We start from the raw sequence: 22,586 nt of genomic DNA on the forward strand, positions 1-22,586 counted from the left end.
CCCAATCCCTCCAATCTAAGCGTTTCCCATCATTTTAGGTCTCCCCACCCCAAACTTCCCCCAATGTCACCAGATCCGGTCAGGATTTAAAATAAGAGCTTTGAGCCACGATATCCTTCTAAAAATCAAATTTCATGGAGATCCAATCACCCGTTCGTAAGTTAAAAATACCTCATTTTTTCTAATTTTTCAGAATTAACCCCCCCCCCCCCAACTACCCAAAAGAGAGCGGATCCGTTCCGTTTATGTCAATCATCTATCTAGGACTTGTGCTTATTTTTCCCACCATGTTTCATCCCGATCCCTCCACTCTAAGTGTTTTCCAAGTTTTAGGTTCCCCCTCCCAACTCCCCGCCCCCATCACAAGATCTGGTCGGGATTTAAAATAAGAGCTCTAAGACACGATATCCTTCTAAACATCAAATTTCATTGAGATCCGATCACCCGTTCGCAAGTTGAAAATACCTCATTTTTCTAATTTTTAAGACTTACTCCCCCCCCCCAACTACCCCAAAGAGAACAAATAAGTTCCGATTATGTCAATCATGTATCTAGGACTTGCGCTTATTTTTCCCATCAAGTTTCATCCCGATCCCTCTACTCTAAGTGTTTTCCAAGATTTTAGGTTTCCCCCCTCCAACTCCCCCCAATGTCATCAGACCCAGTCGGGATTTAAAATAAGAGCTCTGAGACACAATATCATTCCAAACATCAAATTTCATTAAGATCCAATCACCCGCTCATAAGTTAAAAATACTTCATTTTTTCTATTTTTCCGAATTAGCCGGCCCCTACTCCCCCCCCCCAGATGGTCAAATCGGGAAAACGACTATTTCTAATTTAATCTGGTGCGGTCCCTGATACGCTTGCCAAATTTCATCGTCCTAGCTTACCTGGAAGTGCCTAAAGTAGCAAAACCGGGACAGACCGACAGACCGACAGACAGACAGACCGACAGAATTGGCGACTGCTATATGTCACTTGGTTAATACCAAGTGCCATAAAAAGAGCTGGTTTGCCACCCGCTTAAAAACACTCTAAAGACATATGCGCCGATTGGTCGTTCTACTAAACGAATTTCTTCAGTAAATTGCCTATTGGAGTTTTTTTGCTTCGTTTAGCTATCTATGTACTATGCTTTGAATGAATTGGAGTCAACGGGAAAAAAGTGATTACAATAATTAGTATTGTTATATAGAATAGTAAAACTAAGTTGATCAGCTCAATTATATTTGCTTAAAGGAACTTATTTTTTTCTTCCTTAGAAATTGGTTCGTATTTTGATATTGTAAGGTGTCATGACGCAAAAATACTCCTTAACACGAACTGTTTCTGGATTCTCATTAAAGCTTAAATGACTCCATAGACTTTGGAAGGGGGTGAGAGAGGGTCGGTAGCCAAACTCATATTTGTGGTGTGTCTGATTGTTTCAAGTTTGGATTTATCATTAATTTCAATATCTGTTCGGTACATGCTTTATTTATTCGTTAATTGTAATTGAAATTCTCTTTTGGTTTAAGTTATTTTAATTTGAACTAATTTCTTTTGAAAAACTTGTTGTTGAAAATATTCTTTTAATTTAATATGTTAAATTAGTCTGTATATTTCCTAAAGTGTTAAAAGATTTAAGTGCAAGTTAACAGATTTTAAACATATTTCTTTAAAGTATTCTTTTCTGTTATGCATGTATATAATATATAAATAAAAATTTAAAATAAATTTCATTTTTCAGTTAATCCCAAATGACAAAATAGGGTTTAGTAGCTTAGTAGCAGGAGGAAGTATCCTACCTCTGTTTGTGCTAATTTATGTTCACTTGAAGTTTAACTTAATTATTTATTTTAATTTCTACTCCTTCTATGATTTATTTACTCATATATTTCAGTATCTGTTATCTTTATGTTTAATTTGATTTATTTCTGCTGGTTTCAACAGCCAAAGTTTCATTATTTTTTATTATTATGATTTTTCCAGTTTTCAAGGGTTTTTTTTTTTACTCAAAATATGTTTTTTTTTTAAATCAAAATATTGCATTATCAAATTGCATGACGTGATCTGAGCGTTGTTTTTTATTATATTCAACATAATCGTTGCATAAATTCTGTTGAATTGGAAGTCAATTTCAGGACGGTCTTGAACTAATCTTTTGATTCAATAGCAATCAGGATAATATGCTTGAAATAATCCTCCTGGGAGAACGTTTAAAAGTACTTGCAATAAATAACAGTAAGATTCTAATTTTATCATTATAAAACAGGTTGTACTTTTTTCTCCCCCCTCTCCATTAATGCCTAGAAATAGCTTTAACCTAAATAGTCAGCTAAAGTCAGTTAAAAAAAAATAGACAATTATGTATAAATCAACACAGAATGCCGAAAGTTGACCTACGACGTTAATTTGATTGTAATGTCTAAGGAATAACGCCCGGTTTCAACTCATCTTTGCACCCCGAATAGTCCGTTTTATAGTTTTAGATAATTTTCTTGAGCTTCTTGGAAAAGGAAATATAGAAAAACGTAAGTTAATTTCAGATTATATTTCAGGCTCCCCATTTTATTACTGAAACATATTAAATCAAGCTGTAATATAATGCTAGCGCATTTGTCTTATTGCAATAAACATTATTTGAAAAATGATCTGCAACAAAAAATACTTTATTCTTCCGAATTTATGAAAAAAGGCACTTTGGAAAGCTAAGAGTCATTTAAAAAAACGCTAGAACCTGCAAGGTACAGCTTAATGCTCTTAGTTCCTGAGATAAAGTAGATACATCCTATTGACAACCTGGATGCACATAGTGTCCTTAGATTTAATTCAACCTCCCCCTGAACATTCCCTGAAAGTTTCAACTTAATACCCTTAGCCGTAGTAGATTATTGCACAAGCCCCCTGTCAAACAGTTTGGGGCAGTAACTGTAAATAAGGAGCGACATGGCTGAATAGTAAACGAAACTCCAAATAAACTGAGTTTTGATAACAATAGATACATCAAAAGAATCGAAGCTCCTATTTAAAGAAGGTGGAATTTTGTTTCTTTTTTTTTCAGAAGACAGATCACGGGCGTGTTTATTTGTTTTCTTTCTTTCTTTTTTTCTTTTTTTTTCCAGGATTCATCGTACATAACCAGTGATCCTAGAAAATTGGGAGAGCGTTCTTTTTTTTAAATAGATAGATACATTTATTTTTTTCCACAACAAAAAAACGACTCACAATTAGAGATCCCACAAAGGCTCTGTGGCCTGTAAAGTAGGAAAATGACGAAACAAAACTTGCATATATTAAACTATCAATCGATTAAGCACATAAAATTCACAAAGAAGTACTGACAAAAATAGAAAGAAGAAACAAAAGAAAGAATAGAAAAAAGAAAAAACAGCAACGAAAACAAAAGAAAGAAAAAAGAAGAAGAAGGAGCGACAGATGGATAAAGAGTTGAGAGTTCATTCACAAAAAACGGCAACTGATATACAGTGTATATGTTGTCACATTTGAGTAACTCTTCTTGGGGTCGTTCTTTACTATATCCAACTAAGAAAATTCGAGGGTTTTTTCCTACATGTGATATATGACACAATTCCATTATTTAACCAAATGAAAAATAAAGCATCTAAAACATCAATATAACGTCTATATAACACATATAACATCAATTGATATGTTGACTGATAAATAAATACAAAAATATAATAAATAAAAATTTATAAATTGATTAAAAATAAATAAAAAGTTCTTCCGGACATAACGGGAGAACTAGATTAAACAACGTTGGATGACAACTAATCACAAGTAAGCAGCTCAAATAATTTACAAAAAGATTCAATACAGTAATGGGTCTCTACCCATTGCAAAGATGAGAAAATTTAGTTCGTTTTGTCACGGATATCGGTTTACTTCACAATAAATATTTGGCACTATTCCAGAGGAGAGTCTCAATTTAAACAACAAGCTCAGGTAATTAAATAGAAAATCAATGCTAAAATTAAGAGTCACCCCGCAGATACCATCAGTACCCATACTGAATTACATTTTAAACTTAATTATAACCTTACTTCGCGTGACAACAAAGTTGCTATTTATATTGGAATAAGGGCTGAAATTAAGCGTTTCAACAAAATCTACAAACCAAATTTGGTCAGAAACCAAATGTTCAAGTGCCCTTTTTAAGTAACCAAAAAATTGGGGGACAGTTGGTCCCCCTCCCACGCCCTCTTCCCCCAAAGCTGTCTAACCAAAATGAGATAGCCATTTTGTTCAGTATAGTTGAAAGGTCCAATGACTTTGCCTTTGGGAATAACATGACCCCCACAGGCCCTGGGAAAGGTACTGTAAGTTACGGAATTTATCATATAGTATTTATTATTGGGAAGCCTACAAACATCTTTTGGAGGGGGGGGGAGATTTTCTGCTTGGGGAGATTTACTAAGACTAAAATTTTCCGTAGGGAGGGAAATTTCCAGGGGTGAGCTTTCCAGGGGAAGTTTTACTCTGCAAGAACCTGCCAGAATTCCTTTGTGAAATTGTTTTTATTTGTCTTACTCTGTCTTTGCCGACTGGAGATGCTCTGAGGGGAAATTTAAGAGGGGTTGGGATTGTCTGGAGGGGTTTTCAATGGAGGAATTATCCGTAGGAGCAGTTTTCCACTGGGGATAGGGGATTTCCGGGGAAAATGTTCCACGGATGGGAGATATCCGACATGATTCAAAAAACGATCATCGAGGATGCGATTGTCTGAGGGGGATTTTTCGGGGGAGTGGTTGTGTTTTACGGGAGAGGAACTTTACTTTGAGAAATTTTATGTGGGGGGGGGAATTTTACATGGAGGCCAGGTGGATTTCTCAGTATTATTTGAAAAATGATTAGAAATTAAATATAAAAAGGTTTTTAAACTGAATTTAAGGAGCAATATTGAAACTTAAAAAGACGATAAATTATTCCCGTATATGACAGGGTTAACCCCCTCCTAAGTACCTTGCTGTTTATGCTAAAATTTGAATTTTTGTCCCAAGTATTTAAGGATATGACTCCTGAAACACGAGGGCATTTAATAAGAAACTTTTTTGAAAGTTTTCTTTTCCTTTAGCGTGAAGAGCGAGGTATTGAGGAGGGAGTAAGTCCCCATCTTAATCGGAATCATTTCTCTTCGTATTAAGTTTCAATGTTACTCCATACTTTAGTTTTTAAAATCTTGTTTTTTTATATATTTAAATCATTACAAGACACGCTTAAAAAATCGCCAATTTGTTTTATTAACGACCCTTGTCTCAGAACCATTGAAGATCATATAATCTGTTTAGGCATATTGATTGGACCTTTCGATTATTCTAAACAAAATGACTATCTCAAAATTTTGATCGATTGTCTTAGGATGTAACGAGGGGGTGTATAGCCTAAAGGGCAAGGGAATAGGGCTGGTTGCAGTCCAATTATTTGTTGCTCTTAGAAAGGGCTCTTGAACTCTTATTTTCCAATTGAACTAGCCCCTTCCAAATTTTCCATGGCCACCCCCTCCATATGAAATGGCTCTGTTAAAAGAGGGATAACATATTGAAGCCGTATGACTCCATAGTACAGGCAAAACTAGAGCGTTGTCTTGGATTACTACAGGCAGTCAGCACGAAGTTGATGCCAAGACAGAATCAGAATACCACCAGTTATGGCTACTCCGCTGTTTTACCGGTCTTTTTTAAATCTATTTTAATACCAACTTTCAGGTGAGTTCCTAGAAACAGATGCTGGCACTCAAATTTTGCGCAGCTCTGGTCACACGTTACAGCCTCAGTGCACATGTCCTCCAGGACCAAGTGGTCCACCGGGACCTCCTGGTCCAGCTGGTGTACCAGGAACTCCAGGAAAATCAGGTAATTCTGTTTAATAGTGGGTAAATTCTATTTTGATAAAAAGTAGGTATACTGCTTTCCAACAATATAACTCCTTTATCTAAAATATCATATGATTTAAATTCTCAAGATGAATTTAAAATATACTTCTGATGATGTGTCTTCCCATTAGTTCATGGAAATTATGATATAAATGTGTTTCCCTTTTTTTACCCACACAATATTTTTAATGACCAAGGGTTTCTATAGAAATCCTACTTGGGAAAGGACCAAAGTTGAAAGGTTTTTTTCCTTTACAAGTGTTATGTTTTTATACGAAGTTTTTGCTTCTTGTATATTTTCCATGTTCCAGAAGGAGGGTAGAGTCATATCCCCGCTTGTACTATCATAGTGGATATCCATTATGAAGTAGAGGTATTGTCCCTTCCCTGGTTGTTTATAGTCGCAATGAAACCTACAAGGTATTTTAAACATTTCAAAAATTACTATCAAACCCTCTAAAATATGCTACTATCCTAAAAATAATCGTCATGAAAGATCATTATTGTCATCCACATGGGGGGAGGGTGAAGGACCGTATTTATCCAAGGCTCATGTTACCAAACAAATCCAATGTGCATATAAAGCAACAAATTTGGAGAAGTATCTATCAAACCCTTCTATAGGTGCGCTTTCCCTCAAAAGGGCAGTGCCATGTTACCATTACATAAGGATCAAGTTATAGGATAAATGAGATTATATATTCTGGCAGTTAGTCAGTAAACAGGGTTCATCAATCCCGGAAAATGATTGAGAATGCCGAGTGTCTGTGTAATTTAATTGAAAGATAATTCATTCTTTCTATATTCCTGAAAATTTTGGTAACTACAGCTGGTTATAATAGAAATTTATTACCCAGTCGACTAGACCTGTTGTAGCCTTTTTCGGGGATTACAATGGCCTAAGTTACCGTGGCCAGTTTCGGAAAGCATGACACCAGCTAAACGATTAGGGAAATCGACCTACCAATATAGATTCCCGCAGCAAGATTAGATTGAGTTAGATTGACATAAATCTTTCTTGAGGAGTCGATTACAGCTAGCTCTACCCCTCACCTTATTGGCTTTGGTTTGTGTTCTCTGAAACAGTTCTCTGAAACTGAAACAGAAAGAAATTCTTATTAGGATTCGAGAGGTCATGAATGTGAGTCCCATTGACGGCACATTATTCTATAAAAATTTATAATTATTATTACTATGGTTAATGGCCATACTTTACGTACAGACAGGACTTATCAGAATGAGTCGAGGAAAGCTATCCTGGGTGCTGCTGTGGGTGTTTGCGGTCAAGACTTTTTTAGAATGCGATTTCGTTACTCACTAAGAACCTTGCATGTAAAAAATCTTACAGATAAGTTAGGCTCATTTTTGGCTGATCAGAATGCCAAGATCTTGCGTCTTTTGACAAGAAAGAGTTTCTCAAAGAAGTCTGACGTTTGGGCTGATCAGTGATTTAAAGAATTTAATAAGAACATCATTAAAGTCCTCTGCTCAATATTCTTTGAAGCAGAATATTTTTAATTTAAGCACTTCTGACTGAGATCAGTACGTTCTAGGATCTGCTGTAATCTTCATTTTGGCATCCCTCGCGTCAAAAGTGAAAATCGTCACCATGGTCAAGCATCTTGATGTAATGCGTCAATTCGTGAAAATTAGGGGTGGCATAAGTGCATTTTTTAAAACTTATTAGGAGCAATTTTGGAGTTTTTCACTTTTCTAAATGATATGACGGTTTTCACTTTTACCATAAAAAGTACCAAAATAAAGATTACAGCAACTTCCAATCCTTGAGCTTCCGATTTTGAGCCGTCTTAGCCAAGTGGTTAGAACACTAGACTTGAATTTTTTTCTGTGAGGGCAGGGGTTCGAGTCGCAGTTTTGATGGTTATTTGTTTTGAAATGGGGGTCAGTGATGTGACTCTATAAGCTCAGTCAACTCTGCTTTAAATTGTTAACTGGGTAAATACGGATAAGTTAAACAAGAATGGTACGCGAAAGTACGAAGTAGCTGCCCCTCCCTCTATTGCATTTCCTGGCTGATGGGTTATAAACCGAAGGTCAGAACCACTGGTCAGTGTTTTAAAGTTCAGTACCGTAGTGCTTCGTATTCTTTGCTCTTATCTTCTATGCAATTAGCAATTTAAGGGTGAATTTATTGTTATCTGATATTTTGGAATGAAGATAATGACAAGTAATTATGGATCATAAATGATAATGAGTTCTTAAGCACTCCCTATGTCTTTAAAACATCAGGCGCCTTAAAATTTCTCTAACAGCTAAGGATAAATTTTAATATGTACGTTCTTGTAGTCAGGGATTATATTTGTATATGATTCGAGTGTAACTTTAATCCCACCCGTTACATCCTTAAGAATTTAAGGGAGGGATCTGACAATGTAATCTTTCGATACTAGCAACAAACCAATACCTTTCATTGAGAAACTGCCATCTCAGAACTTGACTTATGGAAATAAGAAAACCAATAATCAAGTCATTCATATCTTCATCATTATTAATGAACTGCTATTTGCATAGCAAGGATGTGGTAAAAAAGATGTCGTGTTTAGTGAGTGATGCAACCTGGCTCAATATATCACAGTTTCTTTGTGTCAAGAAAAAAATAGTATGGATCATAGTCTAATGAGCTAATAATGCTTCAGTGTTACATCATGAAACGCTGTCTTTGAATGCTGTCAAAAAAGGAAGTCGGTTTCACATTGTTATGTACTGCCGAATAAAGTGTGTCATTTATAAGCAAGCGATACTTCTCTTTTCGTAACTTAGACAAGCGAAGCTGTTCTAAATGGAAATGTACAAGACATCATTGGAGTAATCAGACGTTTCTGACCTTTTTTTTCTGTTGGTTTCTGCAGTAAACATTGGTCTTCTTTAAGTTAGGATCTTTCAAAAGCTAGTGTACTCCACCCTTTTCAAGTATGATCATGTCCATCAGTTAACAAAGAATTTAGGACAACATGTGTTTACAAATCTGTTGTGTTGTGCCAAATGAGCGTAAGCCAAAATTTCCACAGAATTTAGCCATGTATATGGTTAAGGAATAAAAAGAATTTTTATTCATTGGAGATTTTAAAGGGTATAGTCAGAACAAATTCGATTTAGAAAGTTTTATTAAAAAGAAAAGTTGCAAAAAATCGATTATCCCGAAAATGGGGGTAAAAAGAGAGCCAAAAAATCGATTTTCTTCTGATAATTCGAAACTTACATTCAGACATAATTTCTAAGACCTCATTGGTTAAAAATGAAAAAAGTTTGAAGCGAAAAAAAACGAGTATATTTCTAACCAGTGAAAAACAAAGGAATTGTGTGGATGTATTTCGGTCGAGACCTCTGCTCAACTGTCCTCAGTACCAAAAGGAAATTAAGACCCTGACGCACAGAAAAGAAACTTGAAAAAACTGGTTTGTCCAAAAATGGGACGCTAAAAAGGTGAAAAATAATTTTTTTATTTTCGACCTGCTGTAGCTCAAAACCTGTTCGAGCAGCTTTGAGCAAAAGCAGCTACTAGACTTGAACTGTTTTTATCTGCCCAGAATAAAAAACCTAATGATTTGTGAGACCCAAACTTCTGCCGAAATCGTAGTCTCTGACCGAATTTTAAACTGTATCCACAAATCCCAGGCCAAAGTGAACCCCGATGCAAAAATAAAATAATAATAATACAAAAAAAAAAAATTCAAATGGCTGAACCGATCTGGCTACTAATGCCAGGAAATTGGAGGAAATGTTTCGCCTTTGGTGTGCTTGTAACTCAGAGGGACCACAGCTTAGATACCAATACAGTCTATACATGCCAATACATGAGAAGCTTTTGGTACAGAGCTCTGAACTTGGCGCCTCCTCCAAGACCGCGCTCCGACGCGTAAATCGTACTTACAACACCATAGGCGGGAACGCAGTTTTGTTTTGTTGCTTACACAGTTTAGATACCAATACCAGTTTCCTGTTACCAATCAGATACCAATACCAGTTTCCTGTATCCAGCCGCTAGCATCGCTACAGTCTACTGAGTCCCAAAAATAAATAGAGTTTTCATAACTGTATTTCAAACAGTTCGTGGTAACGATCAAACAGTTCGTTGTAACGATCTGTAGTAAGGAGTAGTGTATGTGTAGTAGGTGTAGTGTAGTAATCAAAACTCTAAAAAACGGAATTTTGATACCAATAGTTACATCTAAAGAATTGCATTTTAATGCTGATTTTAAATATACAAGTTTCATCAAGCTTAGTCTTACCTATCAAAAGTTACGAGCCTGCGAAAAATTGCCCTATTTTAGAAAATAGGGGGAAACACCCCTTAGAAGTCATAGAATCTCAAATGACACCATCAGATTTAGCGTATCAGAGAACCCTACTGTACAAGTTCCAAGCTCCTATTTACAAAATGTGGAATTTTGTATTTTTTGCCTGAAGACAAATCACGGATGCGTGTTTATTTGTTTGTTTGTTTTTGTTTTGTTTTTTTCCCAGGGGTGATCGTATCGACCCAGTGGTCGTAGAATTTTGCGAGAGGGCTCATTCGAACGGAAATGAAAAGTTCTAGTGCCCTTAAGTGGGCACCTAGGCCCCCTCCCACGCTCATTTTTTTCCAAAAGTCGTCGGATCAAAATTCTGAGATAGCCATTTTATCCAGCATAGTCGAAAAACCTTATAACTATGTCTTTGGGGACGACTTACTCCCCCACAGTCCCCGTGGGGGGGATGCAAGTTACAAACTTTAACCAGTGTTTGCATATAGTAATGGTTATTGGGAAGTGTACAGACGTTTTCAGGAGGATTTTTTGGTTGGGAGGAGTGGTTGAGAACAGGGGGTTATGCAGGGGAAAACTTTCCATGGGGGAAGAAGATTTTCATGAAGGGGGCGCAGCATTTTCTAGCATTATTTAAAAAAACAATTAAAAAATAAATATGAAAAAGTTTTCTCAACTGAAAGTAAGGGGTAGCATTAAAACTCAAAACGAACAGAAAATATTACGCATATAAGGGGTTCACATCCTCCTAACACCTCACTCTTAACGCTAAAGTATTTTTAGTAATTTCAACTATTTGTTCTACGGCCTTTGTGATTCAGGGGACAAAATTTAAGCTTTAGTGTAAAGAGCGAGGTATTGACGAGTGGGCGAAACCTCTCATATACGTAATAAAAAAACATACGAATATAGAAGTTTGTTACGTAAGCTAATTCGTAAGCTACGTATATCTTTTACTAAAGAAAATGTTTGTAAAAAACTAAAAAGTTCTAGTTTTAACTGAAAGTAAGGAGCGACGTTAAAACTTAAAACGAACAGAAATTACCCCGTATATGAAAGGGGCTGTTCCCTCTTCAACGCCCTGCTCTTTACGCTGAAGTTTTTACTATTTTAAAAAGTAGAGTTGAGAGGAAGAGTCAAACTTTAGCGTAAAGAGTGAGGCGTTGAAGAGGGAACAGCCCCTTTCATATACGGGGTAATTTCTGTTCGTTTTAAGTTTTAACGTCGCTCCTTACTTCCAGTTAAAAAAAAACAAGTTTTTTTTTATTTAATTAGTATCTAAGATGAGGCCAAGGATAACTCAATGAACAGAATAGTCTTGAAAAATAATTTAATTTCAAATCTAATGAATTTCTACATAGAAACCGCAATGAAGAAAAGAAATTCCGAAAGAAAAGTTTTCTTGTATCAATTTGTAACACATTATTTTTTTTGCCCATTAGCTTGAAACTTGTAGGGTTGTAGGACTCGGTGAAGGAACCTCACCGAGAGATAAACATAAACTGGAAACGTGTGACACTACTTTACTGGCATTGACGGTAAAGTAGTGTCAAAAGCATTGACGGTAAAGTAGTGACGGTAATCAAGGAAGATATTATGTCTTGAAAATCTACAAAAGAAGAAAGAAATACATGAAACCTTCACAGTTTTTTGTGTATTTAGTTGTTCTTGTCCCATTCATTAGTAAATTAAAAAATATCGTTTTCCATTTATTTTATACTAAATATATTACAAAACAAAAAACGAGCAAAAGAGAAAACCGGGTCCCCAGAAAAAGGCTTGTGGAGGAATCCATTAAACATTTATAAAAATACAAACTGACAACACAGGAAAATGGCTCGATAAGATAAAATAACCCATTAATACTATCAAATGGAAAATAGCAAAAATCGGATCAAATAAGTTAATAAAAGCAAGGATATAAGTTAAATTTGAATATCCACCTCTAAGTCTGGAGTTTTGTGCAAGACCCCATGTGCTAAAATTTTTATGTTCTGCTACTAACGCTACTACTAACAACTCACTGCAGTACCAAGCCGTCTGAGGTCAACACAGCTACGCACGCTCTTCCTCCATCCTAGTCTATTCGAAGCCCTCCTCTTTAATCCTTCCCAAAAAGCTCTTATTTCCCTTAAGTCTTTCCTTCAGACGTTCTACCATCCCAACCGCGGATGACCTGCTTTTCCTTTGGTCTTAGACAACGACGAGGACGAAAAGCAACCGGGGAAACAAACGGTAATAAGGGTGAACACTTGGTTTGAACAGTCCATGTAAAAGATAATTTTCCAAAGTATTTTTTTACTGGCATAATGTTTTTATATATTTGTCAAATCCACCATACCGAAAGGAATTGAAATTCCAAGCACCCATCTGTTCTAACTGAATATACCATAAACATTCAATGGTCAATCACGAAAACGACGATCATAAGTTGAATATATCTCACCAAATTACTCGTGGAATATTTTATTAACGACTAATTTGTGGATAATTCTGTTTTTATTTACCAGTGTAACTGCAGTCTGGCCTGGGCTTTAGCTAGCGTCTTTAGTTTTATTTATTACGATGGGAATAGAATATGTTGATAAGGAAACATTACAAATACACTGACGTCAAGTGTAATTCATTTCTAAATTGTTATTTTTTCATTTCCATTCCTTAGTACGTTTGAATTTGTCTTTCCTAATAAATAATAAAAAATATTTTTTGACCATTGTATTCCTTCAATCATTACTGATTGTAGAGCAAGTGAAATAATAAAAGCCAACTTGGTCTTTCAATCTTGGATCTAGCTATTAATTTTTTCAAGTTGAGCGTTTTATCACCCGAGTAACAACATTTTCATAACCAGTTTTATTTCATGTCATTTGTTAAAAGCCTTCTACTCTAGATTTTATCTGCTTTGTACCCCTTAAAAAGGACTGACTTGTCTATATGTACTTGTTAGTTATTGTATCAGTTTCATTTTCTTTATCCTTGAAGCCTTTTTTTTCTGGTTATCTATCCTTAGCGTCTTGACTTAGTTACCGTCGTGATTTCTTACTTTGATAGTTCATTACTAATATCAGATCTTATTTTTGTTTTTATTTAACTTTTAAGATGAGAACAAGATATGTTAATTTTATTACTAGTTGGACGAACAAGGTATGATTGGTCTTTAAACTCCAGAGATGTTGGGAGTGGTACTTCAAATGCAAATGTGTTATAGCACAAATTGTTATTGTTTGTCCAAAAAAATGAAAATTTGTCCCCAAGAAACGAAACTACCCACAAAGTCGCATAGGCCGAAAGTCATAGCAAATGTAAAAAAAAAGTTGTAATCTTGAGGCTAAGGGATGCGCAATGTCGTTTATAAAGCATACTTGACTTCATGGGAGGAAGTAAAAAATCTCTCTTCCTCCAAAATTTCTATGCTCTCATTCTTTCTAAGTGTTCTTAAAATTTTCGTATAATTCATCTGTTGTGACTGGACAAGAAACCCACTTCTGAAATAATTTCTTGCGTACCTTTCTGTTTGAATTAGCGCTTCTAACATTCTAACCGGCCAATCCTACTGTCCATTAAAATTTTGTGCTTCGGATTCTACCTCAGTTCAGAGTGCCAGATGGGGCGCATTTGCGCCATTTTGGCACTTTTTTTAGGCGTTTGCACACTGCTTTTTTCGAATCGACGCATTCTTGAGGGGAAGTCGTACATTCGGCTTATTCTCAATAGTAAAATGGTGCCTCTCGCTCATTTTCACTTTTAGGCGGCGCGACTTTAGCTCAATCAACTGGCAACATTTCTTCAGTTACCTGGCTGGTTCTGACGTACAGAAATCGGCTGACTGTGCAACATGAGCAACAAATGTGCAGAAGAAAAAATCTCAAAATAATTTTTCCTCGAATTATCTCTTTCATCAGTTAAGCTTTTTTCTCGTTTCATTTGTCATTTTTTCTCTTTTAAACTCTTGTATCTGTGGGTGACAATCAAACAAAAATGTATGATCCTCCTGAGTCAAGAATCAATTGAACAATTTCAGTCGAAGTATTGCATTTTTTTTATGCCAGGACATGCATCTGCACAGGAATTGATTTCAGGGTAAGGTAAAAACTGAAAAAAACCTGCAAGAACTGACTATTCAAATAAAAATTCTATTAGATCATACTACAACCATGAACGAATTCACTTGTGGGGGGGAGGGGTCTGATAGCCTCCCGCAAAAATTTTCGTACTAGGATGTATTTGTTAAAATCTGAAGACAAGCAATTCAACTCAGTTGAAAAGGCTTTAGTGAAATAATAAAAGAATTGAATAAAGGAAAAATGCTGAAAAAGTTGGCGTATCTTCGTGGAACTACGACAATAGGGATCAAAAAAATAATCTTTTCAAGAATTCAAGAATAATCTTTTCTTGTTATTTGAATTTTTCTTATTGAATCTAGCAGATTTTACCCTCCAGTTTTTTCTTCAATCTATATGTTACTTTTACTGTTATGTTACTGTTACAATCTGTTTGTCGAATAAAGGGCTATAAAACTAGATGTCTGAATGCTAATGCAGACACAACAGAAGTGCTTTCAAGTACGTCAAAATTAATCAAGAAAGATTTAAGCAAGATGTGACAAAATTATTCAGGAGGGGGGCAAAGGTTAGAAAAAGGCTGCTTTGTCAGAAATAGCATATTGTTTCAAAAAATTTCTGAATTCTGACATTTCTATATTTTTGGTCTTCTAGGAGAAATGAGGGCAAGCGCTTGATCAAAATTACTGTATAGTTCATGTACTATTGGAACTGTACACTTTTTCTTTAAGTCAACAAAAATGTCGTCAAATTATCAAACTGTAGAGTGATCTCGTCAGAGAGAAGAGTGAAAGTCATCAATCTCTTGTAACAAGTTCAAAAGGAAACACAAAGACATTTCAAGAGTAGGAACGGTTTGTCTTACTGAATCGGTTGAGTCACACTGTCAAAATTATGATAAATAATGGCAGAATAGAAAAACAACTAATTTAATCTAGTTCTCATGAATGTCATTCATAACCCAACGAAGCTCAGACAGAAACAATAATAGAGAAAAATGACTTGATCCTATCTCGGAAGACAGCATGTCACGAGAAGGCAACAAGAAAATTTTGACGACACAATCGATTAAACTACAAAAGGAATTACGTTACCGCAAGGGGTCAAGTACTAGACGTACTAGTACTAGAACTAGAAGTTGGAGGTAGCATTGGGGCTACTTACCTAAAATTGGACGTTCACTCAGAGATATAGGAGAAGGATTAAAAGAAAGAAAAAACATTTTAAAAAGTTTGGTAGAATAGAAAGATAAGTCTGCAAACTAAAATCAGAATATTGGAAGGTACAGTAATGACAGTGGTCAAATATGGGTCTGAAGCATGGGCGCCCCGAAAAGCGGATGAAGATTTACTAAATGTTTTCTAGAGAAATTGCCTGCGGATTGTTTTGAGTACCCGGCTGACTGATCGTATTTCAAACAGTAGGCTGTACGAAAGGTCTGGTTCAATGCCTCATTCTTGGTCTATAATGAAAGAAAGGCTGAGATAGTTAAGGCACATTCTGCCGATGAAGGATGACGGATAGATTTTGCTTTCCGGCCAACCGTCTAGGGCTAATCGGAAAGCAGGTCGTCCTCGTCTGGGGCGAGAGGATCTCATAAAGAAAGATTTAAAGGAAATGGGAACTTCTTTGGAGGGTGTAAAGAGGGAGGCTCTGAATAGATTGGGATGATGGAGGAGTGTGCGTAGCTGTGTTGACTTCAGGTTGCTTGGTGCTGCGGTGAGTTGTTGTTAGTAGTAGTAGCAGCAGTAATGTACTAAAAGAAAGAGAACAGAAGATTCATTTAACTGAACCCTTAAGTAACTAGACCCCCGTTTAAATCAATCCCAATTAAACACAACCTTTTCAACTTAACTTAATGCCAGTCAATTCTCATTCATCTCAGCTTCTGCTCAATTCAACCCTCATTTAACTCAACTATATTTAATTAGACGCTCCTGCAACTCAGCCCCGTTTAACTCAATCCAATTTAACAAAACCCCTTGGAATTCAACCCTTTTTTAAAATAACGCCCGTTTAGGCAACGCAACTAAACCTAAGGGTTGAATTACAGGGGGGTTTAATGGAATAGGGGACTTAAACATGGGTTGAGTTGCATGATAGTTTAGTTAAATCGGATTGAGTCAAACTAGGGTTGAGCAAGACAGGGTTTGACTTGAAAGAAGGTTGAATTGGAAGGGTGGGTTGAGTTGAATGGGGATGAGTTTCACGGGGTTTAAGTTTACCGAGGATTCAGTTGCATGGGGGTTGAGCTGAACAAGACTGAGTCGAATGGGAGTTGAATTAAACAGGGGATTAGCTAAACAACGGCTCAGTTAAACGGGGGTTGGCCTGCATGAGGATTCAGTTTAATGGGTTTGGTTGCACGGGGTTCAGTTGTACGGGAACCAAAAAATGTACTTGTACCTGTGATAGAAATACTCAACTCCTTGAAAACCACTCATATCATTTGATCGGTGCCCGAAATGAAATATGAAATTATCACAGCTGTACGCTACAGGAATGTGAAAATACAGTATTTAAGCTTTTCCCTGGGAACAGTTTTCATTGAAGAATTAAATTAGAAAGCATCCGTAATATCAAACAGGTCGTGGTACGAACTGTAAATAAGGAGCGATGCGGCTCAATAGTAACCAAAACTCTATAAAACGGGAATGTTGATACCGATAGATATATTGAAAGAATTGGTTGGTTATACTGATTCCAAATATATCAGCTTCATTAAATTTAATGTTACACCCCAAAGACCAGGAGCCCGAGAAAATTTGCTTGATTTCCGAAAAACAGGGGAAATACCCCCTAAAGGCCGAAGAATCATAATAAAAACCACGCCATCAGATTCAGCCTATTAGAGAACCTTGTTTTAAAGGTTTCAACCTCCTATCTGCAAAAGTGTGGAATTTTCTATTTTTTACCGGAAGAAAGAAAACGGATGCTTGTTTATTTTTTGTTTGTTTTTTTTTCCAGGGGTGATCGTATCGACCCAGTGGTTCCAGAATATTGGGAGGGGGCTCATTTGAATGGAAATTCCAGTGCCCTTTTCAAGTTACTAAAAGAATTGGAGGGCAACTGACCACCTCCCTGCCCATTTTTCAAAAAATCGTCCAATCAAATTTTGAAATAGCCATTTTGTTCATCATAGTTGAAAAGCCCGATAAATATTTCTTTGGATATAGTATGAACCCGCCCCATGATCCCATGGGAAAGGTCTTTAAGTCATAAGATTTGCCCATTGTTTACGCATTGTATTTGTTATTGGGAAGTATGCATACATTTTCGGGTGGGAGGGGCGAATTTTATGGTGGTTTTTTTATTGGGGAATTTTCCATGGGAGGGATGTTTGCAGGGAGTAAACTTGTCAGGGGAAAATTTAAACTAGGGAAATTTGCCAAAATTTTTATACAAAATTTTATGCAAAATGTTAACCGTAATTGTCTGGTTTTCACGTGGATTGAATTGTCTAGAGGATATTTTTGTGGAGAGGGGGATTTCTTCGTGGCGGTGGGCCCAGAGTTCCTGATATTATTTAAAAACTACCATAGATTAAATACAAAAAACAAGTTTTTTCAACTAAAAGTAAGGAGCAACTTTAAAACCTAAAACGAACAGAAATTATTACGCATATGAAGGGGATCCCCCTCCCTCAACACCTCCCTCTTAACATTAAAGTCTGAATTTTATCCCAATCTTTTAAGAACGACTCCTGAAATACAAGAATCGTTCGATTAGAACAATAAGAAGCTTTTTTAAAAGTACAAAAAAAACTTTAGTGCAAAGAGCGAGGTGTTGAGGAGGGGGCAACCCCTTTCATATACGTAATAATTTCTGTTTGTTTTAAGTTTTAACGTTGCTCCTTATTTTCAGTGGAAAAAGCTTATTTTTTTTTTACTTAATTAAGATCTATCCTTATAATGTGGGTTCATTTCGAAATAACATCTATAAATTTTATGCTACGTAGTTTTAGAGTTAGGGGTACTGACATATTTTGGCCTAATCATGGCCTGTCTCCCTACCCCTCTACGAACTAAACATATCTCAGCAGATGCGACCACCGGTCAAAGATCCACTTGAGGAATCCTTCTCACTATCCAAGTCATTTTATAGAACTGTGAAATTCACTGTTTTGTTTTGAGCAAAAGGACTGATGATGCGGGGGTTTTTGATTGAAGTTCCTGAAAAAAAAAAACATCTCTATCCTACCTGCTTGTGCTTAAGCCTACTTGGGTGTCGCTTTTTCTCTAATTTCTGGACACTCGTGATGAACTTTTCACTTATGCACAAGCCTAATTATAGTAACTCCTGGCAATAATAAGCAAAGATTTATGAATGATGTGTGTTTTATTCTTGGTGTTAACGCCGCATTTGCACTACAGAAGTGAAAAATTGAAATTAAAAGAAATTAGTTTGAGTAACTTGCGCCACCACATATTTGTTCCCATCTATAGCCCATTGACCAGGGATTTATCGGGGGGGTAGAGGGTGCCAGGACTCTTAAAAATACCAGACAACAAAGGAGAGGGCAAAACAAGCTTAAACTCCGGTTCTTATTTTGAAGATATAGTCCTTATTTTGGACATATAAAAATATATGTTTATATTTTTTTCCTTCTTTCCTTGGTTTACCTTACTGATAGGAAATCTGCTGCTCTAAGCTCTCATATTTTCTTATTTTCAAATAATTTGCCATAAATCTTCATTCTTAATAGTCGATTAAGGCTGATCAATGGTCATTCTCACTTACTCCTAGTCAAGGTGACATAGTTTTCTTAACTTTAATTTTCGAAATTGTATTTTTAAACCATAAACTTTCATAACCTTCGAAAATTCTCTTATTTAGCTAATATTTTGATCTAGAAGACTGAAATTACCTACATAATCTGATTCTAGGAGTTTTACCTTCCCATTGGAAACCATGTACTTTCATAGCCTTTACCATATTCCTTAGGATAAAGTTCACAAAATAATCCGCATAAACGAGGATAAGACACAACCCGCATTAACTCCTGATTCCGAACCAACTGCTAACCTCATTTTCTATGTTAGTCACAACAATATTATTCTTTTGTATAGCACTAATTCCTTTAACTTACTTATCTTGCATATTTTTTCGGATAGGATAGGACCTACACTAAAGCTTTTCTTTCAGTTAAGTCATATTCCTGTCCATAATTGCATAAAACTGAAGATTAAAGGGGTCTGATGATTCTGATATTTCTCAACTATTAATCTAAAGGTGAAATCTTTCCCCTTCCGATCAATATACTATTTTCTCTTAAACTTTTTCATTAGCATCTTTCAGTCTAATAAGTGCCATGCCAGGTAATCTGCTTCCTAAAGACGTGTAGGAAGCACGGGACTTAATTCTCTCCAACAGTTTCTTCATCGCTAATTGAGGCTTCATTCGTATCTTTAGTTGGTACAAATACAGACTGGCTACTTTCCAGATTCTCGGCACTTTTATCCATTGCCTCTATTCCACAAATTCTTGTTTCATACTTTGGTGCCTTCTCTACTTCTTTTATTCTCATCTTATTCCCGTAAGGTTTGTTACTCAGGAGATTTTTACCAGCCTTCAAGCTATTCGTAAACATTCCTAGCTGCGTTTCCAACTCTCCTACCCAATACATCTTCTGCAACTTTGCGAACTATTTTCCTAAATTACTCCAGAAATGTTCTGCATTGTGAAATTCTAAACTTTTCATTTCATATCGAACTATTCTTGGAAAGTTCCTGTCAAATTCTCATCCTTGACTTTATCAATGTCAAAAATATTTTGAAGGGGGTGATTAAAATGACTTATTATGATTTAAAAGGATGGCGACCCTCCAAAGCCATTGAATGCTTATAAGGAGTCAAATCCGTGTTTCAGGTGCTGGGTCTTTTTTCAAGGACAGGCAGTAAGCCTGTCCCTCAACCTAGCTACCAAGGAATTGATTCTTAACCATAAATAAAAGTTCAAATAAGGATAAATAAAAGGATTTAATTTGAATTTTTATTTATCGTCATGGAAAGGCAGTGGGGTTTTCGAAATTACTTGTATCGATCCTTAAGTCCCAATTCATAAGCAGAATAGCAATCGGCTGTACTACCATTGAATTGGCAGGTAGTTATCTTTCTTAAATTTCAGCCTTAAATTAACCGTAAACACTACGGTGACATCAATACTTCTACATCAATAACGGCACTCCCATGTATCGATCCTGCCAGTCCTCGATTTAAAATAACATTATCTGTAAGGTTGGCTCTCATATCATCATAGAAGTACCATGTTAAATTATGGGCCATTTTAGCTTATTGTTCATACAACACCGTGGCAGTTTATTATCACTATTAATTTCATTCCCTATGGCAAATTTGCCTAAACTGTGATACCATCTATTCCTATTTGAACCAACCTGGGTATTAAAGTCTCCTAATAAAATATTTGTACCTGAGATCGTGTCTGTTTGTTCCTGTGACTATAGGTATTAATGTAATTTATCAGTCTCATTATTTTTGCTCAGTCAGCCGCTTATTTAAATCACTACTTTTTAAATAACTGAAATTATGATGGCCTCAAGAAAAGCAATGGACTAATAACTTCTTCAAGTCTACACAAAGCTCTGAATCCGGCCTAGAAGCCGACTGCAAGAAGTCCCCGGAACTTCCAAATTGGTTGAAGACTTTTCGCATGCCTGAACCAATCTGATTAACCACATCACAGATGGTTTTCTGCAGTTAGTGATGCTTTTTTTTTATCAATACGAGTCGACCTCCTGCACAAAAAACCTCAAGCCTATTAGCTAAGACTTACCGTATATTCATGCCTGCAAATATTATATTTATTATACTACAATGGGGAGGCAATCCATAATAAAAAATAGCTTTAAATAGGTTATTTAGCCTAAAAAATGCCTACCAAAACTAACAAAACCAGGAATATTTATCCATTAATCAAGTAGCGAAATGCTGCATCGTTTGTTTGGGAAATTTCCTCGAGAGATGCCACTCCTCAAAGTCACCCTTCTGGAGTCCTGGTCACTAGTCCTGGATAGGCAAACTCCTGAAAGATCCATACCATGCCACCATGAGGCCGTAGCCTACATGCAGGGTTTTACATCGGGGAATAGGAATGTAGAAATGTGGTGACAGAGCAAAGACCACAAACCATCTCACAGTACCGGAACTCTGCTAATTCAAAACAAGAACAAGAAGATACAAAACTCGTTAAGTTCTATATGATCGCTATTTTGATTCTTCGAAGCCAAAGAGATTCCTCAAAACACACGGACTATTTTCACCCTTATGCAGTGTTCCTAAATACAGATGCAATCTTTCGACGGCTAGATTTACATTTATTTATTTGTTATGCCGAAGTACTGCCTTAAAATTGTTGTGGTTTTCTTTGTTGTAACATGATATTCTCTTTTTCGCTCTTTCATATAGATTTTTCAATTTGCATAATTTGATAGATTATCCTTGGATTTTACTTAAGTGTTTTATAATTACTTGGTAATCGAATATCTGCCAGTGATTCAAAAAGAACTAAAATGGTGTAATAATAACGGATAAATACTTTTAATTAGGACTTTATATTTAATAAATGTCTTATTCGAAGTTTTTACCGCCATTATATATGTTAATGTTACTACGATTGTAAATAGAAAGACAGTGTTATAAGAATGCTTGTTATTAAAAAGGAAAAACATATACTAATTATACACAGTCAAATTGTACGTCCGCACACAAACTTAGGCTGCAAGAAGTGTGTGCCACTGTTGCAGTAGTTTGCTATGTCTTAATATCGAAATATTTTTGTTGTCTTTATTTGAATAGGTACTCTAGGTAGGGCTGATTTCTTTCCGTCGGGGATAAAATCCTCACCATATATATTCCCACTTATGATTTGCCACTTAAGACATGGTCACTTAATATTTTACTATATGGACGGTGGATGAATTTTTATTCATTTTGTAACTTCTTATTTTTCCCTTTTTATATCTCTGGCCATGGGGACTTTAAAGAAGGATGTCTAATGTTTGATTAGTCCAAACACCACAGTTATAATTCCCACAACCTCTGGTGATAATCTTGCAAATCCCCTAGTGATCGCAGAAGGATTTTGATGAGAAAGCCACTTCCAGTAATGCTTCACCCACTTTCAAGCGAAAGTGTAACTTTGTCCCTGACAGAGTTGGGGCAACATGAGTGACTCATATTGACCACTAATGAACAGATTACCTTCGCCAGGAAACATGTCGGTCAGACTGTATTATTGAACGAACATAAATTGTATATATGCATGTTTATTTATTTATCTGTATGTTTTTTCCCAAAAATGGTGCTATAATTTTCTTGAAAATTGGTATATTATCATTTTCCGTTGGGAAAACACGATCCGTTG

At 36.0% G+C, this 22,586-nt stretch overlaps 1 protein-coding gene across 1 annotated transcript in view; it reads left to right on the forward strand.

The window, feature by feature from the left end:
* Positions 1-22,586, forward strand: part of LOC136028229 (collagen alpha-1(II) chain-like) — a gene marked incomplete in the record, with an annotated part of 194,538 nt that overhangs the window by 76,699 nt on the left and 95,253 nt on the right. The window contains 1 exon segment of the mRNA XM_065705953.1: positions 5,712-5,858. Coding sequence (XP_065562025.1) covers positions 5,712-5,858 — 147 coding nt within the window.

Source organism: Artemia franciscana, chromosome 6, assembly GCF_032884065.1.
Source record: "Artemia franciscana chromosome 6, ASM3288406v1, whole genome shotgun sequence".
Taxonomy (NCBI): Eukaryota; Metazoa; Arthropoda; class Branchiopoda; order Anostraca; family Artemiidae; genus Artemia; species Artemia franciscana.